At 34.3% G+C, this 24,420-nt stretch overlaps 1 protein-coding gene across 1 annotated transcript in view; it reads right to left on the reverse strand.

Moving 5' to 3' along the window:
• Window positions 1-2,287: 2,287 nt before the first annotated feature.
• LOC137395226 (cadherin-23-like) overlaps window positions 2,288-24,420 on the reverse strand; it is a 34,522-nt gene continuing 12,389 nt past the window's right edge. Inside the window, exons 7-26 of the mRNA XM_068082073.1 lie at window positions 24,027-24,197; window positions 23,486-23,681; window positions 21,579-21,712; window positions 20,306-20,509; window positions 17,296-17,454; window positions 14,359-14,591; window positions 13,998-14,241; window positions 13,428-13,713; window positions 12,308-12,546; window positions 11,439-11,633; window positions 10,737-10,869; window positions 10,075-10,281; window positions 8,521-8,662; window positions 7,059-7,224; window positions 6,021-6,260; window positions 5,594-5,896; window positions 4,503-4,715; window positions 3,747-3,969; window positions 3,086-3,248; window positions 2,288-2,426 (exon numbers count right to left, since the gene is read on the reverse strand). Coding sequence (XP_067938174.1) covers window positions 6,120-6,260; window positions 7,059-7,224; window positions 8,521-8,662; window positions 10,075-10,281; window positions 10,737-10,869; window positions 11,439-11,633; window positions 12,308-12,546; window positions 13,428-13,713; window positions 13,998-14,241; window positions 14,359-14,591; window positions 17,296-17,454; window positions 20,306-20,509; window positions 21,579-21,712; window positions 23,486-23,681; window positions 24,027-24,197 — 2,850 coding nt within the window. The 3' untranslated portion in view covers window positions 2,288-2,426; window positions 3,086-3,248; window positions 3,747-3,969; ... (1 more) ...; window positions 5,594-5,896; window positions 6,021-6,119. The remainder of the gene's footprint in view (window positions 2,427-3,085; window positions 3,249-3,746; window positions 3,970-4,502; window positions 4,716-5,593; window positions 5,897-6,020; window positions 6,261-7,058; window positions 7,225-8,520; window positions 8,663-10,074; window positions 10,282-10,736; window positions 10,870-11,438; window positions 11,634-12,307; window positions 12,547-13,427; window positions 13,714-13,997; window positions 14,242-14,358; window positions 14,592-17,295; window positions 17,455-20,305; window positions 20,510-21,578; window positions 21,713-23,485; window positions 23,682-24,026; window positions 24,198-24,420) is intronic.

Here is a 24,420-nt window from a genome sequence, read left to right on the forward strand (position 1 = left end):
AAACTTGTTCTAACTTAAATTTCAATTTCTCTTGCTTCTTACTCTTACATTTATTTAGAAAAATAAATATTTAATAAGGAAAACCTAGTTTGATGCTGCACTACATAAAATATGTTCAAGTCATAACCTGGAAGCTAACTAAGTAGTCTTTTTAAAGAAAAAATATTTCTCACGGTAATAAGACAAGGTAATAAAGCGATTAAGGCACGTCAGATAACTTCATGTTATTACTGGGTCGAGATGCCCAGACATCAAAACTGTTGACTTACCGTTTCAACATAACCATATCTTTGTAGTTCCTCTAACAAAATAGGGTCGCTAGTAAGCATAGAGTAGATATCAGTTGAAGAAAGAAGACTTTCTCCTGTTTTGGGAACAACGAAAAATTCAATATCTGAGTGATAGTTTTTATCTGGATTGTCTCTGATGGATATTATGCTCACATTCCAGTCAGCCTGCTTCAGGAACATTCTAGAACACGACAAAAAATACCTCAATCTAGATATGCCATTATATGAGCAGCAGAACCAATTATGATTAAACTTGAGTAGCTATAAACAATAATAAGTACTTGAATAACAATTTCATACGTAACGTGATGCCTCGAGTTCATTAAACTGTGGTTCATGAATGTGATTGCCAGAACCTTTGATAAAGGAATGCCTTCAGTTTTTGGCAACTTCCAGCTTTTATAATGATTGTTGAAATTTAACTCACTTATAATCTATTGCGTTTTCATTCCAGTTTTGGGGTTTGAAGTAAACTATGAAATGTATGCATTTTAGAGTTTACATGAGAACATATAACAGATCAAGTTTCCGATGTTAATATGCTAAAAAATGGCAAATAGGCTTTTGCGAGGCACCAAAGCACATTCTAAAATGTTTAGCATATGTCATATTAAGATAACAAATAGTAAGTCTAAAACGAACAAACAAAAAATTCTTACTCCGTTAATTCTAAGCGACTCATCTGGACAGCCATGACATCTTTAGATACTGTGAGAGTAGCAATATTTTCCTTGTCGATAATATATACAATAATTTGGCTTTCTGCACTATGTCCAGCAGCGTCTGTAGCCACAGCTCCAAAACTCATGCGACCCTATCAACATAGATACAACGCTCAAACTATCGTCAACAGACGACGAAGACTAAGGTACATAAGATGAAGATATATGTAGCCTTTTAATGGTTCTAAAAATACACGGCAAATTTGTTGCTATTTTTTTTACATTGCCAAGTAGTGAAGACTTGAGTGCTTGTTAAGAAGCTAAACTTTAGTATTAAAAGGTTATTGAAGCACTTTGAACTTTGTCTAGTGACAAAAGCTGCATTAACTTTGGCTTACAACATCAATAATAAATTATTAATCTGTATAAAAGCTATTATTAATCAATTAAATGAACACGAAACATCTAAGGTTAACACCAATTTATTAGCTTAAATGGATGTGTATTACAAATATCACAACCTTAATAGATAAATGAAAAGTGTTGAAGTTTTTTATGTTTATGAGGTATAACTCTATTTAATTAATTTGCTTTATTTACAAATTTGATTTATAATTTGACAAAATTAAAAATGACGTTGATCAAGTTTTGATAAGCTAACAAAAATTGAACAACGCATAGCAAAAAAAAATCTTTTAGGTTCCTGGTATGAAATGTTTCAAATTGTTTCTATGGATTTCATCCCAAACAAGTATGCTACTACACAGAAGATATGATTGGCCTACCTTCATGTCACTGGTGAATGTAATCGTAGATGCTATGTCTCCATTGGTTAATACTTTCACTGGATCAGATGTTTTTATTGCGCTGCTTAAAGACGATGGTATGTAATTCAGCTCTTTGCCACGAGAAAAATTAAACACCTGACTCTTGTCAGGGTCGGTAACATAGTCCTAAAACAAATAACAGCGTTACAAATAGCTATTTTATAAGCATTTGTTGTTGTTGAAATATTTTAAATAATTGGCCACATATTTGTAGTGCCAGAATGGGAGCACTGCGAGTTCTAAATCTAAAAATAGATAGCCTAAAGAGAAACAAGTTTGCTTTAGAAAAATAAGACGACTCCTCATTGTTAATTTCAAAACCCTATTTTATTGTTTTGTCACCGAGAGTTTATAGTTTCACAACAAATAATGGCTTAGAATTGCAACTCATGAACTGATAATCTCAATTTTTTAGAATTTTTTAATAGCTTTTACCAAGTTTAAAACCTACCTTTAAATTTATGAAGATTGAAGGTGCAGCAACGCCCCTAACTGCTGCAAGATAATAAACTCGCTCACTAAATACTGGGGGATTATCATCGATGTCTTCAACTGTTATATGCAGTTCCATTTCATTAGATCGAGTTCTACGTGATACCCAAGGTACTGAGGGTGGATTTTCACAGTTGTTATAGACATTTCCATCACTGCAAAAACACTTAACATTGCTAAAAACATGCAGACAATAAACCATTCATTGTATTTTTAAAAATAAAGAAAACACTACTAAATTTCTTTGCTTTTCAGTAACTTTTGCAGGAAACCAGTTTTTTCTAGAGTTTTGAATAACTGACTGGTCATATACTTGATTATGTTTTATACGAGAATAGCCATTAACCTGGCACATTGCCAATGGCTAATTGGAGTAAAATTAGTAATAAGAGCCAACTACTTGCTCTCACAGTTGAGCGCTCATAAAATTACGCTACAGCTCTCTGTGAAATTGCGCCGTAATGGAGCGCGGTAGCATTGATGTAGGCAGATGTATATGTCTATTAAAATAGAGATACAGATCTACCTGTCACTAAGATAATACCTTTTTTCTCATGAATGGGGCAACTAGCATTAAGTTTGTTACCCATTTGTACTAATCACTAATATTAGAAACAGGAAGTGGCTTATGATATCTAACATTGGAGACAGGGAATGACTCACAATATCTTATATCAAAACAGGGAATGACTCACAATACCTTATATCAAAAACAGGAAATGACTCATGATATCCTACAGTGGAAACAGGAAATGACTCATAATATCTTACATTAGAAACAGGAAATGACTCATGTAACAATAAATGATCCTACCTATCATCTGCTTGAATAACAAGAATGTAGGTATTTTTTCCTTCTCTGTCCAGCTTCTGTTCGTCTTTTAACCAAACTTCTCCAGCCAAGCTGTTCATTCTGAACAGTCTTTCTATGATAGTCTCATGAGCTGGTAGCAAGCTATCAATGGAGTTGCGTGCTCCTGCAACCATAGAATTACTCATGTCTTAAGATCACGCGTGCAACTGTATGATTTTATTACTTATCATTTTATTATTTTGAAATCTATGATTCAAATTTTCGTGCAAATGTTATGTGCTACAACTTTGTTACTTTGATATGTTAATTGCAATTAGCAACATAAAATATGAGAGACGAATTTTAAATACATGTTATTTAGACTTCAGTTCCAATACGTTGCATAAGATGATATTTTATACATAACAAGATGCAAAGAGGGTTTTAAGGGATGAGATACTCAACTCTTCGCTTCCATTTCTTAGCTCCTATTCTTGTGGATTAAAACAAATGTTTTAAAGTATATATAAACTACATTAAAAGTCACCTACACGCGAATTGTTCAATGTCACAGACATGATTGAATTTTTTGCTCATTAAGTTTTTGGCTTATAATCCCAGTTCCCAAACGTAATACATTATTTTAAAAAATTGTGTGCATAACCATATTATTTTAACATACCAATTATAGAATAGCACAAAGTGTTGCCATCGTCATCATCTCGAGCAAAATTAGCGACTCCAACATATGCACCTGCTTTCTCTTCTTCAACTGTCACACTTATAATTTGTTTGTCGGCAGGAAAATATGGTCGATTGTCGTTTTCATCATCAATATTGACTGTGATTGTCAGTGGTTCACTAACTAGCTGAGGGACGCCTCTGTCTTCTCCTCTGATTCCAAACTAAAATATACGCCTTGCATAGCTATGGAATTGTTGAGAAGCTCGGCAACTAGAGGAGTTGTCTAACCATGAAGTCTAATAGTTGTGGTTCATGTTCATAACAGTCTCTTGTGCTTTATATAGAAGAGATCCAAAACTGGTATAACCAGAACTGAGTGAAATAACTTCTTAATTCCCATAATTAACTTTCAAAATAATTACATGGTTCCTATAGAAAAATATTTTATGGATTTTAGACCTCTGTTGTTTTCCTTTTCGATTTCTATGTCTTAAACTTCCTTAAATCACTGACAGGATTTTGCATTAATTACATGTAAAACAAACAGGGTAGTCCTTTAGTAATGAAAACTGGCTATTAAACTTCTGCTAGTAATAAAACGAATTGCTAAAGAAAAAATGAAAAATTATTTTCAATTGAAAAATTCCTGTCACTATCAATTTATTGAAAACCAGGTTCTCATTAGACCAGACGGCAATAAATCAAGCAAACATGGAGTAGACCATCTTTATTTTTGTTATATCAGAAAGCTCACCTTGTATTGCGTAGCATTTTCTCTATCAAACGCAATATTCTGTCGAATGACAAATTTGTTGCTGTCTGAGTTTTCACTCCTCTCAATGTAGAATAATGCAAAATCGGGTATTGTGGGGTCATCAGTTATAAACACCAAATCAACGACAGCATTGTCGCCCTCATCTTCGTCAGAGGCCAATATGGTTATGACCGCATCACCTTTACTAGCGTACTACATAAACAATATAATATGGAACAGCCATGCATACAATGAAATAGATAAGGTTACATAATCAATGAATTTTATTATATGACATCTTTCAATACTAAGCAATGCAGTATGACAAAATGTCATGTAACATATTTTAAGTATAATATGTTGTAATATAATACAAAATTAGAAAATAAGCTAGAAATATAATTTTATAATAAAATGGTTGAGATACCTAATATAATTTAGAATAATAATATCTAATTTCAGGTTAGAGAGTATGCCCAATATATCATATTATAGTACAAAGTACTAAACATGCTATATGGTCACAATATTACAGCACAACATAATACAAACAAATGTATTACGCTCACTTTATTATCATTGTGTTTCATACCAAATTAATATATAGTACAGTGCTAAATTATAAACAATGTAAGATAGTATATGTTGGGATATAAAGCTGTTATTATATTAAAATATATTTCGACACAATGGAACAACAGTGAAACCACAACACAGCAATATATAGTATATTATTACCATGTAATGCAATATTTTATGAATGTATGTACAGAGTGTGTGTGTGCGTGCGTGCGTGCGTGCGTGTGTGTGTGTGTTTCATAACAAAAGAAAATCGGAAAAGTAAGCAATTTAAAATTTTTTGCGTTTTCGGTAGCCCACAATTTAAGGTAGCACAAAAACTGTAAAAGTGAAATGTGTTTTTAAAAAATCATATCTAAAAATATACTTATATGCTACTAAGTTATATGTGTGTTCATTGTTCAACAGTGTTTTATTAATATTTTATCAAACATTATAAAGCGATGAACATTGCAACTGTCTAATTAACTAAACAGAAGTATATACACAAATATTTAGAATGAAGTACTTACCTCTGGTCGATGCACCACTTCACTTCCGCTGTTGTACACACTCAGCACCGGAGAGTGGTCATTAACATCGTTCACATGGACATAGACAATTGCGCTGCCAGTCTTAGTGGGTGCTCCCCAGTCTGTTGCATTCACTGTTAGCTTGTATATACCGGTATGACCTTGCAGTCCAGTGCTCGAGGCCACCTTAAGCTTACCGTCTTCACTGATTTTAAATAGACCCTGCGTGTCATTTCCTGGGTTACAGCAGCTGTACCTTACAATCTGACCATTAGGTGATGCATCGATGTCTGTGGCTTCAATCTGTATGAATATTAAAAGATGACTCTCCAAGCGCTGAGTTGGTTCATATCATCTTTCATGTTTTTGACACAATATGTAATTTTGGTTTAAACAACTAGCTAATCTTCTACAAAGATTTTCTCACCTGGGCACCAGCTACGAGGACATCATCATTAAACTGGGCAGTTTCCAATGCAGTTGCATTGTAAATAGCTCTAGAGAATGTTGGAGTGTTGTCATTGACTTATGTGATCCTTATGGTCATTGCTTTAGATTGGCAAAGCATAGGATCTCCGGTATCACATGCTTTTATTATTAGAGAAAGTCGATTATTTGGTATTTGCTGTGCATCCCTGTCTAAATCTCCACTGACAGTTACCAAACCCTAAAACCACAACGGTTATTCAATTACAGCTTTGTCAAACTTCCCAAATGTAAGTTCATTGTTTTAGAAAAAATATAATTCACAAACTGCAACTCAAAAATAAAAACACACAATATGCAGTTTGTGTTCAAGAGACTAGTAGACTATTTGAAAACTAATTGATGCAGTATCACAGCTCCCTAACGCGTTAATTTTTCCGTTTGTCCAAAATTACTCTTAAGCCTGGTTCCCATATACGCCGCAAGCAACAGTACCGCAAGGCAATCAGCGGTGAAATGTGAACCTACGGCTGAGGACTACCGGTAGTTGCTAGCGGTCAACGGAAGAGTTCAGCGCTGTTCAACTTTCCCGAAGAGCCGAAAGAAAAACCTTCCCGAATTGCACTGTATAGGTGAAGGTCAACATTTTCGAAACAGCATAGTTAGCTAACAATTCTTATGTGGTTTTTAGCGATGCAGCTTCATGTGAACAGAAGCCGCCAAGTTTAGTGCCGCTTGTGTTTTGCTATATGAAATAACCGTCGCGGTCTCACATTTGATATGAGAACCAGGCTTTAGAGGTTAGGCAACAAGATTATTTTCAACGCCAATCAAACTCGCACCATTTAGATTAGTAGCTCGCACACGAGGACCTCAACAAATACCTAGCTTTCAATGTTTTCCAAATAACTGTGCCATTACTTATTACTCCAGACCAACTCTCACAGTGCATCAGGCTGCCAGAGTACTAGTTTAATTAATTTAGCAGTGAAATGTAGGAGATAGGTAAAAAGCCATCTGATACACCAGTTGCACTCACTGTTGTCTCATTGATGGTGACTCGGTTGAGGCTGCCAGATGTGATACTATATTTTATTTGGCGGTTGACAGCATCAGAATCTGTATCAACTGCTCTAACTCTGGTCAGTATTAACCCAAGACGAGCAGTTTCTGGCACAACTAGTTCATCAGCAAATTCAACAAACCTAAAAACACGGTACATACATACATGTATGTCTGTGAAACTGCATAATGCAAGGAAAGTATACGCAGTTGTCATAACGACCATGACGAAATGATGTATTGAACAAGGGTACAGAGATGAGAGGTTGTTGTAAATAGAAAGAACACATTTGTAATTACTTTTGAGACACTGAGTGGCTGTGTAAGAGTTTGCTGACATAGAGCAGATGAATAATTACTGTACAAAAAAGCACTTGTATTATTATGGTAAAGTTATAGGCTGAATTTGCTAATGCTCTACCAACAACGCACATAAACTGGCACTTAAAAAGGTGGAACAGATAAATTTTAGGGTTGCTGCTATCACATCCCCAACAGACCAGCTGTTTGTAAATTATCCCAGCTCTCACTGCCAGTATACATCTGTTTGAGCCGTCTAATAAACGGGATGTCAAAGACGACAATCAGCGGAATTCAAAGAATATATCTACTTTATTATAAGTTAGTTTCTAGTAGTCGAAATGATTGATGAGTTTGAACTCCTGGGAAGGATTTAGGACTACAATAAAGAAAGTTAAGAAGCAATCAACTCGTGACTCACTCGAATAAAATCCATAGTTGTCATGAATCAAGTTTCATACCTTTTCAGGTCATTGAGTAACTTGGAGCATTTGTTTTATAATCTTTTTTATATGCATCAAATTAGATTTATGGTAAAACTATGCTGTGAATATAAATAAACTGAAAAATATTGGAGCTTGACTAGCTTGGTAGAGGTGTTATATAAATGGCAGCATTTACTAAACTTGTATATGTAAATGCTGCCTAGTTTGTATAAAATTAAGTTACCTTTGAGTTGGCTGAAAAAAAAAGAAAGTGAAAGATTTTTTGAAAGGTAAAAAAGCAACTGTCGAAACTGTTGCTTTAGGTTTTGCAACAGAACATAAAGGTTGTTTTTTAATACAGAAATATAGTGTAACTGGAGAAAAATTCCTCACTGCAACTTAAGAGCAGTTTAATTAGATTTTATCTAGTGAACCAAATTAATGTTTTTTCTTTAATAAACCATCTAAATACACACTTTAACGTGCTCTAAGTAGCTATAAAACCATTGTCTGAAAAAGGTAGTCTGAAGTAAAAGGTGTGAGAGGAAGTCAGCTTGAGTGGTGAAGCTTATCTAATTTTGATGCTCGAGTCCTATAAAAATGTAGAAGCTATTTGTGTTTGCAAATATGAACAAACAATAGTTTTAAAATTCTGATTGCAAATATCTACCAGATAAATTGATGTCACAGCTTTGACCTAGTTTTCTAACTTACTGAGGTGTGTTGTCATTTACATCCATCACTTTAACTGCGACATCAAGACTAGAGCTCAGTGTGCCATCTTGTACCACAGCAGTAAAATTTAGCCAGCTACCAACATTTTCTCTGTCTATGGATGAAATCAGGTACACTTCTCCTAAAACAAGTAGGTAAAGGTAAAGATGATGGAGTTCATTTCAAAATATTTTATTGTTCTGAAGTACAAATGCAAAATGCTATCCTAAACAGTTCATAACTCAACCTCATAACCTCATAACAAGAGATCATCTTAGGAAACAAATTGAAGATGATTCAGCAAAAATGTTAAGTAAGTGAATTCACTTATTCCTGCAAATTTTAAAACCTAATTCTAAATGCAGCAACAATTCTTAAGTGCAGAATTAGTAATTATAAGCCCCCAAAAAAACTAGTTCGTACAACACAAAGACAAGATTATAGGCCACAGCAACAAGCACTGGTTTGTTCCGTTTTTACTCAGATAGGTAAAACACCCACAGGTGTTTTACCTGTGGGTGTTTTACCCACCCACCTGTGGATGGGTAAAACACCCACAGGTGTTTTACCCACCCACAGGTGGGTGTTTAAAAGACAGCTTCTCAAGAATCATATAGAGTTTTGAAACCAAACATTTTGGTGAACTGACGGAAGAAATAGAGCATATATGTATGAAGTTTGAAAAAAGTTAGCAACAAAATTTGGAAATGTGTGGCATTCATGTAGACTAACAGACAGACATTAACAATGACCAAGTGTGATTAATTACATATAGATTATTACAACATGTGCAAACAGAAGCGACAAACTGTAAATATATTCTCATATATAGATTAGAAAATCATTTATGCCGTACTCAACAGGAAATTCTTTTACGTATTTAAAATGTCGTTACTGAAGGTGTGGTGACTGGTTCATTTATATTCTGCTATTGACATTAGTGAGCATATAATTGATATAGTTTTGTATTACTCAAAAAACCTAGTAACCTATTGTACAGTTCGATACATAGTTCACTAAAATATTTTTCATGTACTTTTGATGACCTTATGCCTATAAACATTTTCAATACCAATTTTATTTGAGTTACCAAATAGCCAATCTGTTGATGGTCTTTTTATTCATTTATAAACTAACGTTTAAGCTTCTCTGAAAACAAATAAAAATAAAGATGGTAGTGCATTCCAAAATCTATTAATAATATATAACTACAATAAATATACTGCTAAATAATATACAACATACTTACAAAAAATTTTTATTTCAAATTCGAAAATAAAAATCAGAACTGGTTTACGTCGACTATTGTAATACTAATATAATTATTATATATTATTATAATTATAATAAAAAACTTTAAATTTTTAGCGCCAACAATTTGGTCATAGCTCTTAAAAAATGTAAACAATAAAATAATCATATGTAAGTGTTTGTTTCATTCAATGAAATCTTATATTGTATGCTTCAAAGATATAACAAGTTTCGAGTATGTCTCATCTTTTTACCAACCATTGTTATCAAATCACGGACCAGCCAGACCTATTATTCTCTTACCATTGTCGTTGATAGAATAGACAGAGAAAGGATTGAGACTGAGGGAGTAATCAAATCGGCTGTCAAGGTCTTGATCTATAACTGTCAGTTGTGTAACTAGCCTTGGCTCTGAAGCACTGTAATCCCCTTCCTCTACCTCTAGTATTCCAACAGGTTGTATGACGGGAGGGTTGTCATTTACATCAATTATTTCTATCTTCACTTTGACTAAGATAAAAAAACAAAAGAGTTCGATAAAAATAATATTCCAACTACTAACAAGTTTAGCAGAAACCAACCAAGTAGAGACAATAAGTTTCTGTATAAAACTATCATCTTCAGAGTAAACAATTGTAGAAATTTATTTCATTTTTTCCTGAATGCAAATATGCTAACTTGGTCATCAGTTGCACGGGCAGTATAGATGACAGTTTTTACAAATTGCAGCTACTAGACTACCATATAGTCCATAAGTCTTCTTTACTATAAAACTATAAAACCAAGCTCAACTACAAACAATAGCGAAATCTAAATAAGTTTTCACATGTTACACAATCTATATCTAGGATCTATCTTGTAAGCTTTACTAACCCTCAAATAAACCTATATTGGGCAAACAATTTTATTATACAAAATAGATAGAATTGGATCATATTCTACTCATGTTATTCATATATACAAACCAGTAGAGATCTGTGGCTGCAGACCATTGACATCTTGAGCAGTTACAGTGAGCTCTACTCTGCTCACAGTCTCCCTGTCTAGCACAGAACTGACTAACAGCAGACCAGTGGAGTAGTTGATGGAAAATGGGTCCTAGAAATGTATATATAGGTACAATTCGAAATCTATTACGATTTTATCAATTTTTATTGTCACATAAAATGTATCAAGGAACAAGTTTTTTCATGAAGTGAAAAAACTTTTGTTTGGCAATTGTGGAGGTCTGATATAAGCTAGGAATGAGTTCATTCTATTTAAACTACTGACATCTTTTAGCCAACACAATATTTCAAAGATGTCAGCTGTCATGCGTGCGCTTTCGTAGAACACCTGCATAGCATATGCTTTATTAGGACACCTGTGGTCTATAAATCAGGATCTCTTTAAACAGAATTAAGAAAATAAATTAATTTTAATAAAGCTTTACCTGTCAGAGAAAAATTCTGTGAGTTTCCATTTTTTGGGTCAAAAACTAAGATGAAATCTGACGTAGTTCGGTTCTCATAGGAAATGAAAAAGCTTAAATAAATAGAACTAAGGCACGAGTAGTAGCTGCCAAAAGAAAGCATTAAACTGCATCAAGACAAGCAGCAAACTGCATTAAGCTCATGTTGGTGAAGGTTGGAATTCAAAACAAAACTTTGTTTGTAAAAAGTACATACATTTTGTAGTTCCACAGCAGTGTCGTCACTGCTGAAGGCTTTCGTCTCTGTGATGTTGTATTTGATGATCTTGTTAGTGTCAGGGTCTGTAGCCTGGACTGTTCCCACTGGGGTGTTTGCATCCTGCCCTTCCTCAATTTCAAAGGCGTAATCATTCTGTAAGAACACTGGCGCCTCATCGTTTACATCAGTGACCTGTGACAGGGAGTGAATTTTAGCAGCACGCAACCAATAAAAATAAGTGTATTTATATGCTAAGTAATTAACAGATCCAGTATTCAACAAGAAAGGAATTAAGCAAATTACTGCCTATTCTTTTAGGAATGTTTGTTTTAAGATCAAACAGTTTCAAGATACCATGTGAACATTGGAAATTGTAAGGTTATTTTTTGAATTAGTATGTCGTCTTTCTTAGTTTTTTAGTTTTATGTTTTTAAAACCCAAATTTAAAACTATATATCCTAAAGCTGTTTTTTGTTACTCACCTACAATTGCTATGTTTCCATTTTGCATATGAGGTGGGTTTGGCATTTTGAGCATGTTGAGCATGTGATAAGCGTTTCAACAGACATTTAAAAGAGGACCTCTATTCCAGAGGTCATAGCGGTGCACTCCTGTCTTGTCAAAACAAAATTGATTAAGTGTGGGAAATGTTGAAAATTTTTTGCAAATCATTTGCAAGTGCCGTTTTCATCTTTGCCAAGAAGGAAACATTTGATAAAAATTGTGAGTAGCAAAATTTGCTCGACTTGCAAGTTTTCGCTGTTTCCATCTTGCAGGAGAAGCAAATTTACAGATTAACCACGTTATAAAAATATAGCGGGTGTGTGTGGACTTCTGTCTTAACCTCTTAACAACCCTCCACTTACCTTCACTACAATCGTCTGCTGACTGGACAAAGGAGGCTGACCACGGTCTGATGCTCTTACAACTAGTGAGTATTCATTCCTAGAGCTCTCTCTGTCAAGACTAGAGTTGACCCTGATGTGACCAGTTTGAGGCTCAATGCGGAACTGGTGGAAGCCTCCGTAGAGCAAGCTGTAGATGATGTCCTTGTTAGGCGATGATCTATCATCGTCAGTTGCATGGGCAGTGTAGATGATAGTTCCTAAAATTGCATAACGCTTGATTATAAATTAGTCCATATGTTGATAGGGTTTTTCTCAACAAAACCGTATAAAATCGAGTCATTAAAAATACTATAAATTCAACAGTGTGTTAGGCTATTTCGTACGAGATGCGGTTCACTTTTTTAGAACTTTTCATGTCTCTTATGAAAAACCTATTATACTTGAATAGGAAGTTTTTGTCAAAAATCCTACAAATGTTTGACAAGCATTTGTCACACACTGTATAATCTGTACTATAAGCTTTACTATAATGAGAATCCATCTATCTAAAACCAATATTGAAGGCTGGAAAAAGATTTCATCTTTCAGGGTTTGAACCCACAACTTTCAGCTTTCTAGATCAATACTCCTAACGCCTGCACTAATTGACCACATTCTAACATTTTTAGAATAATTGTAGATATAGTTATTACACTCGATGATCTCTCACAGCCACCAAATTTCCACGGTAGTAGTAATAATAAGGTTATAAAATAGTAATAGTACTTATAATAATAGTAATATAATTTCATATCAAAGTTAAAATACTAAATATTTTATGTGTTAAATAAAATTAATTTTCTGTGCAAAAAAGCTTTTTATTACCCGAGCAACGCTAGGTATTCATCTAGTACTTATAATAATAGTAATATAATACAGCTGCAAACGTCAACTTGTCTATAACTAACTAGTGCTTAACTTGCTAGGCTGTTTTAGTATTTTCTTTATTGCTAAAAGCTATTCCTCTCACTGAGTTTGCTAGTCACACTTCGCTTAGTAATATATGATTCAGGTCAAAATAATTCAGAAACCAGCTTTGTAACTAAAATTTAACTTTAGCATCCGCTAAGCATGCAGAACCATAAAACTACTACCTCACCTATGGTTGCATCCTCTGAAACGTTCCTGAATGGAGAAGATTGACCAAATTGTGGCGTCTTATCGTTCATATCTAAAATCTGCACCCTGATAACTGCGGTTGAATTAAGCGCAGGCGTTCCCATATCTCTAGCGGATACAGTGACTTCTAGAACGTCTGACACAGCTTCTGCATCTAAAGCTTGTGTGATGAATACTGAACCATTAGAGTTGATATCAAAGTGATCTGTGTAGTTGAGTAGGGAGTAAGATACTATAGCATTGGATCCTTCATCTGCATCATTTGCCTGTTGAGAAGAAATCAGGCAATAAGTTTGACCTTGAATCTTTTTTAAAATACACTATATTGCTAAGGGATATAAATGGGAAAAAAAATTTCTGTTTAGTTGGTTAAATATTTGCCATGAAAGTATCTCAATTGTTAAAAACAAGCTTTTGCATGAAACTCAGTTTTCAAGCTTGTTTTGCGAAAATACAATATGTCTTTAACGTCTTATTATCAATAAACTAACTTCTGTTAGCGATGTAAAATGCATAGAAGTTTCTACATTATACAAGCAAATTGACTGACCTGAACATTAAGTGGTGTTACAAACTGCAGAGTGTTTTCATTGACAGAGGCTTCATAGACATCGGCAGTAAATTGTGGGGCGTGGTCATTAACATCAGTAACAGTGATAGTCAGCTGGGCTGTATCTAGCAGGCCACCACCATCAATAGCCTCGATAACTAGGTAGTAAACAGGCTCCAGCTCACGATCAAGACATCTGTCACAAGCTACTGTAATCTCTGCACTCTCTGGGTCTATGTTGAAGCTAAAACAAAATTATGGAATTATCTTTCTACAAAATATTAGCTTCAGGTCTATATTATGGTAGATGATTTCTGTTAGCAATATACAAACCAAAATTTAATTGCTGTAATGGACTTACACATCTTGCTCAGTTTCTAATGAGTAGAAGACAACTCCGTATGACCCAGAGTCTATGTCAGTAGCTATTATTTGTGTATTTGAAGATACAACAGTGCCTCTCACACTGTTCTCTACCACTGTAGCTTCATATACGGCAGAAGAAAAAGTTGGGTTGTTGTCATTGCTGTCTTCGACATCAATATCTACAGTTTTGAATGTGACAGTTCCGGACTGAAGATCTCTTGCCTCAATCTGTGAAAGGTTATTATGTGTTACTTGAACTAGAAGCATCGGTACAGGCTGAAGATATGAGAACGTCTGTACTCAAACTAACAAAAGTTACCAAAGTGCAAGCTTTAGATATCAACGTTAAGACATCAACTTAGGTCGATTTTTTCCAAATTTCCAACAGTTATAGCGTAACAAGTCACCCTTATATGGTGCTGCAATGCTATTATGGAAACAGCTGTGTTACTCTCATTCTGTTGTAGTTCAGCGTCGTTATTTGGAACTAAAACACCCATGCAGAGCGCCATCTTTGTGCCATAGAAACGGTCTTAGCAACCAATCGCAACTTGTGCGTATGTGACCTCTTAAAGATACAGCTTCGACATAAGGCATCGCACAACCATCGCTTACTTATAACGCCCTATGGAAACATGATCTGCTGGTGGAGCCAGCATAGCGCTTAAGCACTGGCCTACCCAAGTGTCACCACATTATCGCTGTATGGAAACTTGGCAGTTTTCAGTCAGGAATGTTTCATCAAATGGAGGCGTTGGTAAGAACTTCAGTTACTTGTAATTTTACTGAAGTATTGTTACGAGTGTTGCTATGAGACATTGAGCATGCAAATGATAATAATATTTCTACGTGATCATGTTTTGGGATTTTCAGACTGAAGTTTTAATTAAATTAAAAACAGGAGTAATTATTGTACAAAATGAACCCCTGAAAACTAGACTAGTATAAATAGTGAAGTGTTCCCTAGTTCTGAGTAATAAGTAGGTAAGGATAAGCTCCACCCATTCATTGGAATTTTATTCTGTAACTCCGCCTTCATTTCATCTTGATTCTGGCGGGTCGAGCGGAACAAATGTTTGATAAGTCAAACATTTCCATTTGTATCATACGCCTTGTACTCCAATGTTCAAATACACTTTTGGCAGCCTCGTGTATGAACAGTGATCAATGTAAACACAACTTTAACCCTCCTAGACTCCTACAGCGTGCACTGTGTTAATAAACAAGAACGAACTGGATAATCGCTGAGATAGCTTTACGAAGTTAAACTAGCGCCTTAAAAACATCTCAAAAAATCAATTTCTTTGTATATTTTAAGGTTTCCAGTTTCTGTTTTATAGATCTAGTAACATTATTGTATCAAGTTATATATTATATTGACTTCAAGATGAACCCGCACCAAGTTTTTTGTAGGCTTTGTCAGAAATTATCAGTACTTTTCTATCATTTGCTGTTGATTTTGATGTTTGAGGTGATCTGACTGCCAGGATATTTCAAGATTGAAATCAACAAAACATGACCACGGTTAGAACAGTCAGACCAAGCGAAAGTGTGATTATGGGGTTTATAGTTGCAAAAAGGCTGGTTAGGCTGCATCTTGAATGCAATAGTTAATATCAACTACACCAACTAGTGACAACATTCCTTGAGTCTTTTTCTTCTAAGCGTTTTAACAGTGATCAAGTTTAGTCGATTTTAATCTTGAAACATTTTGACGGTCAGATCATCTCAAGCCAGAAACAACCCAAAATAATAAAAAAATATTTTTTAATAAAATTTACTAAACCTTTGTGTAAGTTCCTCTTTAAGCTGCTAATTTGTAAAACTTGATAATAAAACTTGTAATAAGAGCCTCTAAGATTATAAGAAAGCAGTTAGTTATTTTAGAAGTCATAATAAATTATGTGACTATTCCATGAGTGCAGCAGGCGAAATGTATAATAAAATAATGTACAAATATATAATATAATGTTGTAAATATATAATAAAATAATATAAATATATAATACAATAACATGAATATATAATAAAATAATATAAATATCTAATAAAAATATATGATAAAAAATATATACAGTATATAATACAATAATATAAATATATAGTATATATTATAATAATATAAATATATAATATAATAATATATGTATAGAATATAATAATATAAATGTATAATATAGTAACATACATGTAAATATATAGTACATAATGCAATAATATAAATACATGTATGTCGAGCTAGTTTAAAGTTCATCTAGGTTAAGTTAGAGTAAGTTACACCACTGATCTCTAAACTTGCTCATAGGTGGGCATAAACTTCTATCCACATGTTTCAAAACTGACATAACAATAGAAACTTTAATTGATGTGTTTAACTTACAGTACTTAATTAAACCTTTTACAGATGATTTATCTTTGGCCTTCAATGTTTTACATATTTTTGTATAAAGTTTTTAATGCTCCATGTTATTATGTACCTGCACCATTTATTAAATGGTCATCACAGTTTTCTAGACTCTGTACCAATGTAAACTCAAGTGAGTTCTTATAAAATGTTGGCTGCACCAGCAAATGCTTTCAGGATTTAAATAAATTTTACAATGAAATAACTTTGTATGCTTGAGTTTGGCTGTAGTCCTGTCTCAGAATTATGATGATGACCCAAAACAGCCGTTAGTTTGAGATTAGTTGTTGCTGGTACTTGTTTCTCTTGATCATTAACAGTTCTATTGAACTGATTCATCCACATCAATCAGATTGTTTATAACACTCATAGTGTCTAGTCATTGAAACTTTTAACTACGAAGGACAGAAAATATTTCAGGAGCAAGTTTAGATCTAGGAACCTACTGATCCAAATTTCAATTGATCTGTCAGCTTGACATATAAAAACCATGAGCTGTGTACTTAAGAAAGAAGTCACTTGTGTTACCTTGATAGTGATGGTGGAGTTGGCCTCATAGTCAATCATGTCCTTAGTTGTCAGAGAAATGGTGGCTTCATTGATGACTCTTTGGGGAATGACGTTGAACCAAGGAGACACTTGACCAGCCTCTGTCAGAGCTCTCAGTGTGAATACTCCATTTGCCCCCTTTAAAAACATGTCTTTAATGTTAGTAAAACATTAGTTAATAGTGTTCTGTCATAAGTTTAATTTTCTTGTATTAGATATTTAATGAGATGGTTTTGGGGTAGACTTCCATAAGTTTGCTGTCAGGGTGGTCTCTCAAAGCATGGGAGCAATTTAAAACTGAATGACTCTCCAGAACATCTGACAGTTCAGACTGCTAGCGGCCATGCTGTGGCTGATCCTCATATGATAAAGGTAAAACAAACTGCTTGTTGTTGGCTACAAATCATCTTTATTATCTGTATGTAGGAAGCCATATTTGGAGGCTGGGAAAAAAAGATCGTAGCATGCAGGATTCAATCTCTGAACATTCGGCGTGTTAAACAAACACACTAACAACTGCACCAATAAACCCCTACATTTTATGCAGAGTAATTACAAATATAGTTATTACACCTGACGGTCTCTCAAGTCATGCCTGTCAGGTACTAATAACTCTAATGCTGAGATGATGGTGGCTTGGCCCACTATGATCTGCTACCACTTTAGCTCCTTAAATCAAGTTGTCATTAAATTAAAACACAGAATCAATAAGTAGCTTCTGATGAGTTAGCATCATGGAGTAATGGCACTAAAATCTCATTGTGCTAATAGATGTGATGATGAAATGTAAAAAGAATGTTTCATTCTCATTTCATGTAATATTTATGACGAGGTCAGATATACGCGTTGTCAGATAAATGTCTGGTTTAAGTACCCACTCGCTTTACAAGTTATGTCCATAAATTAAAGGTCTTTCTCCTTAATGTCTTCAAAAGACAACCAAAACATCTGGGGAAGAAACTGGATGCACTAAACAACAGATGGTTAGCTGTTTCCTATTTTAAGGTAGATTAAGTTAACTGCAAGGCCTGCTATATTATTCCTTAGAAACAATTGTTAGGTTCGTCTGTTTGGTCTAACTGGTGCTACCAGAAGCATAACTCTTTATCAAATTATGATCTACTGAATTTGATTTTACTTGATCGAACAAATTAAACTAGTTTAAAATTTAAAACACTAAAATTAAATCATTCAAAACAATGGGCAATCATCTAAAATCATAGAAATCCTTATATTGAGGTTATTAAATCTTAATCTGCTAGTCTACAAGTCTATCAGTCGTGGCTCAGTGGTTAGTGCCCTGGCATACAATCAGCCGGTCAGCGGTTCAAATCCCAGAAGAACCACTGGTGGTGTTACAAAGAGCATCTATAGTCACAATTCTTCCTGAGTCAAATCTCACAGGATCACAATATATTCTGCCTTACGATGTACCAACTGCTGTGGCAACCCATAAATGAGAAAAGCAGAAAGAAAAAAGAGAAGAATTGGCTAGTCTATTCCGTATGAGTAGTAAAAACTCTAACCAAGTAGTATAACCTGTGTGTGACACATACTCTTGATCAAGCATTCACGAAAACAATAATTCTCATCTGTTCAAGGATATAATCGCTCACAAAAGGTAATCTTCAGCACGAATCATTGGGCGTAAACGATCTAAACATATTGATTTCTTGTAAGACAGTTAGAAATATTAATGAAATAGATCAATAACTTTCTATGGATTGATCCCAGGGTATTTGTTTATAGCGCACGAGTAGCTAAAAGAGCAGGCTTGTTTCCACAATCGTCACCCCTTGAGGGCTGACACAGACAAAAACAAACGTTACACAAGCGTTATTATACTTTATTACTAGTCTGTACGTAATGTCATTAATAATTAATATATCTATTATATTCAGATTAACGCTGATCATCTAGTCATGGACTAGGTTACCCCAAACAGTAGGTTGAACAAACCTCATGGCAGCTAACAAAAGAGCATCTTTTTCTAAAAGAAACTCTACTCAAGCTTTCTACTAATTTGGTAGTCAAGCACGATCAAATATAATACGGCTTAACATTATATTTTATGTTATTCTGTGCAAACAGTTTTTACTTAGACATAACTTTCTAAACATCTGCTGGTGTTGCTGTTCAGCATTGCATTTTTATTATTTTAATTCATCATTGTTACAATGAACCGAAAAATAGTTAAAAACGCATCAAACAAATTTTATATATATTGCTTCGAAACATTTTGGTGTAATATAAAAATGTGTGATTGTTGTATTTAAAAATGAGAAAGAGATTCAAGTTATAAATGCAATTTTTGCACCTAAATGTTTTCTAAATTTTAAATTTCTGAAAAACCTTTTCCCAGAATTCTGATCTGATATATCCACCTTTAAAAGAACATTCCAGAGATACGGTTTTAATAGACTGACCATTTTAGATGCTGTATTAAAAACATTGTAGAGTTCAACCAATTCAAGCAGTTTGGTTTGGAGGAGTTTGTTAAAAAAAGCTATCAAATCAGTCAGAGCTTATCAGCAGATTAACTATTTCAGCAAATAACTTGCTCATGGAAGGATTAACAGGCTTGTGTGAGAAATAGCTTTGCTTACTCACTTTGAATCAGCATGGATTTTAAGTTGTGAATCATAGATTGGATTGCAAAGAGCCTCTGAGTCAGCAAAAGTGTAATTATTAGACGACAACAGAGAAACTCTTCAACGTAGAACAAACAAGAAATGTACGATCATTACATAAATACCGTATTGCAAAAACTGAATACAAACTCCTCCCTGCTACCGTATTCTTAGAATTTCAAGATTTTGTTAGTAATTGCTTATAATTTTGTTTTATGGCATCTAAATATTACTAAAACATGGTATCCAAAATATACTCCCAACAGTAGAAATGATAGTTTCAGGTTTTGAAGACCTTCATTAACAGACTTTTTTGTTTTGTAAAGATTTTCAATTTGGTTTGGTATTTATGAACAAACCTGATCAAGGTCGACAACTTTGAGTGTGTCATTAAACTGTACTGAGCTCCCTGCAGGAAGTCCTTCCATTATTGAAGCCGAGATTGCGTTGGTGGAAAATGTTGGTCGCTCATCATTGACATCAAGAATTGAAACAGAGACACTGGCAAAAGATTGATCAAGTTCTGGCTGCTCTACTTCACCATCTCTCAAAACTTCCTTTGCCTGAAAAGCAAAAACTTGTTTTCTAAGTTTTTTAGCTTCAACAAACAGAAAACCCAAAGTATAAAATGATAATTTTTTTAAATGTCATATAGATAAGGTCATGAGGTCATAAACTTTATTAAGCTGAACTAAGAAAACTATTATAACAGCAAGAATCATGAGATGACCTCATAAAATTGTAGCAAAGTTGTGTTATTATGTTAACATAATTTTAAGTAACTTTAAAAAAGTAACAACTTTTGTAACAATATCAGAATGGCAAGTATTTCCCCTATTAAAGGAAACCATTGTTTTTAGCAGCGGTAACAAAAGCTGCTCAGCTTTTACATGCAGAACTATTCTTAGTTGGATATGACTAGCATATTTCTATTGTTTTTTATCTCAAAAATTGAACATATAATGCTTGATAAGAATTACGATCACAATTTGGCAATGACAAAATCTGACAACCTTGAGCAGGTGGGCATACCAATACTGCCTTAACTCAGAAAGCATTAATTAAGTCGCAGTAGCACCTAGTTAAGCATTTATCAAACGCATTCAGCCTGTGAACTACTTCTATTTAGTTAACCTGAAGAAGTAACTAGTCTAGTCAATCATAGTAAACATTGACCTTACAGTTGCTAGCTTGTACCCTCAATTTCTGGTTGTTTTTTAAAATCGGTTTAACGTTTTTATCAACACTGAATTGTAGATTTATATTCATATTTTAGAAATAGACCACAAATTGCCTTATACTTCTGGTTAGATTATATTATTTGATAAAATTTTATTCAAAGTATGTTATTCCTTTATTCAACATCAGCATACGAGTACCATATAAATTATATTGTCCAATGTAGTACCTGCGAATATCAAGTGACAACTGACTACGCTTTGAACTTTTGGTATAGAGATTTGATAAGTTTAACTGCTATGTGCTGTAACAAAACACTGTTACCTTATTGGTCAGCTTAGGAAGGAAATAAAGGTTGAGTAAGAGAGGCCCGAGGTGCAGAGAGTAGAGGGCAAAAAAGGCAGAAGAGGGAGAGAGCAGGCTTGACCAGAAAGGTGAATGTAGAAGACTCACGGTAACATTGAGTGTGTAAAAGGAGGCCTGGGCTTTCACTTCTGCTGAGTCAGCATCTATCACCTCAGCATTAGTTATTTCTCCACTAGAGGGGTCAATGGAGAAGTAGCCAAGTCTTCCAACAAACTCTCCACCTACAAACATGGTTCTCAAGGTTGTTACTAAACTAACGTTCATAAACTGAGAAATAAAAAAGCTCATAATGACATGCATTAGTATTAAACATTTTGGTGAGGTTCTGGATTCACATCAACATAACAATACGTTATAAGTTTCCGTTCTCATTTCTGTGTATTATTGTTAAACTAACATTCATAAACTGAGAAATTAAAAAGTTCAAAGTAATATACATAAGTGTAAAAATGGTTTGAGGAACTTCTGGAATAATGTAAACATGAAAATATGTTTGTTTGTAAAGTGCAAAACTTTAAAGCAAGTTGTTTTCAATGACAATGGCTGGATGACGCCAAAAATACCAAGACCACTGGCTTGCTTAATCACTGTTTACCCTTTTAACAACATCAGAGATTACTGTGATCCGTGAAGCATGAGGAAGTGTGACCACAAACTACCATCGAGTGGCTAATGCCTTGTCACAAGTTTCGTATTTCGTTCAGAAATCTATCAGTGTTTTAATCCTTTAATATTGCTGATCCTCAATGATGTTAAGATCTACTGGATAGCCAGACACCAAGCTTACTCATGTATGGCATCGAGCCATATTGTTTTTATATCCGTTATCAGTTGCCTTTTGGACTTTTGTCAATATTTTAGTAGAGACTATGAGGGCAAAAACTTGATCAACTGTTAAAATTCTGATACTACCAGTGTATCAGCAAATTCAACCAACCTAAAAATGGAGTTTGTCTATGTACCCACATGTATATCTTTAAAACTGTAAGAGGCAAGTAAAGTATGCTAGTTGACTTATGATTCGTATAAAATTGATTTCAGATCTTTAGATTCAAATTTATTTAGATGAGTTGACAGTTCATCCAATCGGTTAAGTGTTTGCATAAATTGAAACCTCAATCATGAAGCTAGTTATAAGCTAGGTTATTACAATAGCAACACCAAAAATATATTTTTGTATTTTGAAACAAAGATATAGAGGGATGGAAAAAAGGAGCCAGACGGTGCAGTTTTGTATTTGCTAGATTTATAGGGTAAGTACGCTGTTTACTTAGCATTACGATCAATCAGGTTCAAAAATCATGTCGACAAATTCCCTTTGAACTGCAGTTGTGTTGGTCTGTATTTGGAATCTAAGTTTTTACGATAATAAAAGCTGTATCTGTCCATTTGTCCTTAGACATGGTTGCAGGTTAAACAAAATGATTACATCTTGCGGGATTTGAACCCACAACATTTGGCTCGGTAGACCGACACTAACAACTGCTACAATCGATCACCATCTGGAAAATTGTAATAATTGCGAAAACACTGATTACCAGCGCTTAATCAGCACACCTGACGATCTCTCACAGCACACTATACTGCCATTATACTACTAGGATGCTAGTTGTAACATAAATAAGGCCTGTTTATTTCTCCAGAACAGTGAGTCATTATCCTCTGGAATCATTTTATCTGCAATTGAATTATCAACCGCAGAGCTTTACACAGTTAAACACAACTTCACTTGCCTTCAGAAATCAACACAGCCACAGGATTATAAACTACATAGCAGTTAAAGTACTACCACAATTAACCAACCGCTGTATGTTACCTCTGTATATAGTAAATACCTGTTTGGTTTCAATACAGCGCTAGCAATTCTATTGTTATATTCACCAAAGTGAGTCGATTCCCGTTTTCGTAAACTTGTAATAATGCATTAGAAAGCTACGGCAAAGAAGTCCAGCTTAGATAAATAAAGCTTAAATAACATGGAAGCTTTCACTCACTGGAGGTAACAAAAAAGTACTCCACATTTCTTCTTGCAGAGGTGTCGCCATCAAGAGCCAGTATCTGAATTATTTTGCTTCCCACTGGCAGATTTTCATGCGTTTGAGCAACATAAGGCAGAGACGTGAAGTATGGTGGTGTATCCTGCTCATCCAATACGGTAACTCGTAAAGTTTGAGTTGTGGATAAAGGAGTCTGAAAGCAAAGAATTAACTTTCAGAGTAGAACATAATTTTTCAACAGCAATGAAGCATGTTATGAATTCATTTAGGCAAATATAAGAGTTTCTGGAAATCAAAATAGAAAATATTTTTTGCAGCTAACGCATTATTGAATGCTTAATGTGTTTTTTTGAAATTCAGCAAAACATGGCTGTTCACCAATTACACAGACATAAAACAATTACAGTTGTACACAGAGCTAAGGACTGTCCAAGTAATATTTGACTTAAAAGGTTGTCAAGTTAGTTGCTTAGGCAGCCATGATTAGGGTAGTGCTACCTAATTTTTTTACATAATGTAAAAAAAGAGTAATTTCTACCTGACAGGCAGCACCCACACATCCAGCCATGTCTGTAACAGTAACAGCAACTGAGTACAGAGGTTGCTGTTCGTAGTCTAAACTCTCTCTGATTAGCACGGTGGCTCTTCCATAGCTGTGTTCCAATGGTTCTTTGGTGCTTGGATCTCCTAAGTAGAAGGGAAGTGTCTCCTGTTAAAATACAAATAGATAGATACATTATGATCTATGTTTTGACTTTTCTACCTAGAAATTCAACTCATGGGAAAATTGGTGTTTCACAAAAAACTAGTTGCACCAGATGACCAAAACCTTTTCGCGAAATTAATGTACTTATATTTACCTGTAAACTCAAAAGATGAGTTTTTAAGCAAGCAAGTAAAATTCACAAATGAGGTTATCTCGGTAGGTCTAC

Source organism: Watersipora subatra, chromosome 4 (genome assembly GCF_963576615.1).
Source record: "Watersipora subatra chromosome 4, tzWatSuba1.1, whole genome shotgun sequence".
Classification (NCBI taxonomy): Eukaryota; Metazoa; Bryozoa; class Gymnolaemata; order Cheilostomatida; family Watersiporidae; genus Watersipora; species Watersipora subatra.